Source organism: Cebus imitator, unplaced genomic scaffold (assembly GCF_001604975.1).
Source record: "Cebus imitator isolate Cc_AM_T3 unplaced genomic scaffold, Cebus_imitator-1.0 Scaffold129, whole genome shotgun sequence".
Lineage (NCBI taxonomy): Eukaryota > Metazoa > Chordata > Mammalia > Primates > Cebidae > Cebus > Cebus imitator.
The window spans coordinates 1,700,829-1,704,144 of record NW_016107444.1 but is presented as its reverse complement, the minus strand read 5'-3'; the positions used below and the strand labels follow the sequence as shown (position 1 = coordinate 1,704,144).

Below are 3,316 nucleotides of genomic sequence, written 5' to 3'. Positions count from 1 at the left end.
TCGCTCTTGTTACCCAGGCTGGAGTGCAATGGCGCAATCTCGGCTCACCGCAACCTCCGCCTCCTGGGTTCAAGCAATTCTCCTGCCTCAGCCTCCCGAGTAGCTGGGACTACAGGCAGGCACCATCATGCCCAGCTAATGTTTGTATTTTTAGTAGAGACAAGGTTTCACCTTGTTGACCAGGATGGTATCGATCTCTTGACCTCGTGATCCACCCGCCTCGGCCTCCTAAAGTGCTGGGATTATAGGCGTGAGCCACCGCGCCCGGCCTGCTTGAGCTTCTTACTAATACAACATTTAATGTATTCAGGGACATACTGGACAATTCCTTGATTGTTCTAAAGCTAAGTCTTAGTAAGTGAAGGCTACTGGTTATCTAGAAAATTAAGGCTTGTTTCTAATTCGTTTCTCTTTTCTAGCTGATAGGAAGATGTCTTCAGGAAATGCTAAAATTGGGCACCCTGCCCCCAACTTCAAAGCCACAGCTGTTATGCCAGACGGTCAGTTTAAAGATATCAGCCTGTCTGACTACAAAGGTAAAAGTAATTACACTGGGCTCATTGAGATGGAGTTATTTTATATTCTAGGAATGGCATGTTAGATTTGTGTCAATGTTGTGTTTGACTGTAAAATGTTTTGTCTCCTGGGAATAAGTATTTTGGTTGTTGCCTTCATGTTGAAGTGAATCAAGTGACTACAGCGTATATATCCTAGGACCAGACTACTTCTGGAGAAACCACATGCTCTGTTATGTTTGGACATACCTAGTGCAATTTTCTCTTCAGTATTCCTTGTCTTTTTTATTTTATTTATTTTATTTTCATTTTTGAGACAGGGTTTCATTGCATCACCCAGGCTGGAGTGCAGTGTTGCAGTCATGGCTCACTGAGGCCTCTTCCTCTCTGGGCTCAGCTGATCCTCCCACCTTAACCTCCTGAGTAGCTGGGACTGTAGGGGCATGCCACCACGCCCGGCTAGTTTTTGTATTTTTTGTAGAGATGGGCACCATGTTGCCCAGGAGCTGGGATTACAGGCGTGAGCCGAGGGCATTTGGCCCTCCTCTGTTTTATTATTGGAGAAATTCTCATTATCTCATTATAAGAGACATTCTACATTTAAAGTCTCAGAGCTCACTCAAATCTTTGGAGCTGTGACACTGCTTATAAAGCTTGTTTGGGTCACGTATATATCACAGCTGTTAATATTAGGCCGAGGGCTAGGCACTTTGCCTAGACTGTTTTGACCCCAGAGGAAAGTTGATGTTATAGATGGAACAACTCTTCTTTCTGTTGTCATAGTTTCTTTTTTTTTTTTTTTTGAGACGGAGTTTCGCTNAAAAAAAAAAAAAAGATGAGAGGAAATATCAAAGTAACCAAAAATAGAGAAAACATGCGGTGTGCAAAGCCCCTTATCCCTACTCAAAAAAAAAAAAAAAAAAAAAAAAAAAAGAAAGAACTAAGAACTGTACTGAACTACATAGATATCACAATGAAGTATTAATATTATTCCCATTTTACAGGTGAGAAAAGTAAGGTTTGATGGGTTTAAGAATTGCCCAAGTCATACCTAAAATGACACCGAGGAGTTTTTTTTTTTTTTGAGACAGGGTCACTCTGCCGCCCAGGGTGGAGTGCATTAGTGCAATCACAGCTCACTGCAACCTCCGCCTCCTGGATTCAAGCGATTCTCCTGCCTCAGCGTCCGGAGTAGCTGGGATTACAGGCACCTGACACCATGCCCAGCTATTTTTTTGGTGTGTATTTTTAGTAGAGACGGGGTTTCACCATGTTGGCCAGGCTGGTCTCGAACTCCTGACCTCAGGTGATCCTCACCCCCACCTCAGCCTCCCAAAGTGTTGGGATTATATGTGCCAAAAAACTCCTGGCCAGTGAGGAGTTTTAACTCAGTAAATTGACTACAGAGCCCCAGCTTTTATTTATTTATTTATTTGAGACAGAGTCTCACTCTGTTGCCCAGGCTGGAGTGCAGTGGTGTGATCTTGGCTCACTGCAACCTCTGCCTCCCGGGTTAAGTGATTCTCCTGCTTCAGCCTCCTGATTAGCTGAGATTACAGGCACCCGCCATCATGCCCAGCTAATGTTTGGTTTGTAGAGATGGGGTTTCACCATGTTGGCCAGGCTGGTCTTGAACTCCTGATCTCAGTAATCCGCTTGCCTCGGCCTCCCAAAGTGCTGGAATTAGAAAGGCATGAGCCACCGCGCCCGGCCTTTCAATTTTTTAAAAATTTTCCTTTAACATTTTACTTTATTATTTCTTAATTTAGCCCCAGCTTTTAAACCACAAATAAGAGTGACATGATCAGATTTCAGAAGGATTTCCTTTAGCTGCAGTGGAAGGGATGAAGAGACAGCGTTAATTGAAATAAATGACTAAACTGACTAAACTATGTCAGAGACACTTCTGTGACTGTTTCTTCCCAAGTGGTTCTCAGGAGGTTTTAGTATTTATATATTTTCCTTGAAAAGTGGGGGTGGGAAAGAGTGAGGCGAAGACTTTAGCTAATGCTCAGCAAATCTACATTTTTTGTATTTTTTTCTTTTTTTGAGAAGAAGTTTCGCTCTTGTTACACAGGCTGGAGTGCAATGGCGCGATCTCGGCTCACCGCAACCTCCGCCTCCTGGGTTCAGGCAATTCTCCTGCCTCAGCCTCCTGAGTAGCTGGGATTACAGGCACGCGCTACCATGCCCAGCTAATTTTTTGTATTTTTAGTAGACATGGGGTTTCACCATGTTGACCAGGATGGTCTCCATCTCTTTACCCATGATCCACCCACCTCGGCCTCCCAAAGTGCTGGGATTACAGGCGTGAGCCACTGCGCCCGGCCTTGTGTTGTCATAGTTTCATGCAGACACTTGGCAAGTTCTGTTGAGGCTCTCCCATTGTCTTGTAATCTCAAAGCAGCTGGATCTCCTGGGACAGTTGAGGCTATAGATTCCTTAGAATGCAAACCTGAAACTCAGGTGTAAAGTGTCCTTTTCTCAGTAGCATCAGTTCCTGGAGTTAGCTTTTGGTAGAGCATTTGACTATTTTTCCTGAACATAATCACACTTTGTTATTGGGGCTTTTCCTGGTAAACAAGATTAAGTTGTACCATAGAGAGGTGACCTTGGCCCAGGAGAATAAGCAGGAGGTCTAGGAGGAGCTGCTCTCTGCCCTCTAGGGCTTGACCTGCTGAGGCCCCGTGGTGCTTGTTAGGCAAAGCCTTGAGGAGTTGTTTAGATGAGTTAGTTTCCAGTGATACTGCAAAGTGGTAAATGTCAAAAAGGGCTGCTTGACTTGATTTTTTTTTTTTTTT

General features: G+C 44.1%; 1 protein-coding gene across 2 annotated transcripts in view; it reads left to right on the top strand.

Annotated features, from left to right (window-relative positions):
• The window catches only part of PRDX1 (peroxiredoxin 1), a 14,033-nt gene that overhangs the window by 2,405 nt on the left and 8,312 nt on the right, over positions 1-3,316 (top strand). For both annotated transcript variants that reach the window (XM_017540832.2, XM_017540833.2), the window contains exon 2: positions 420-536. In XM_017540832.2, the coding sequence (XP_017396321.1) occupies positions 431-536 (106 nt within the window). In that variant the 5' untranslated portion in view covers positions 420-430. The remainder of the gene's footprint in view (positions 1-419; positions 537-3,316) is intronic.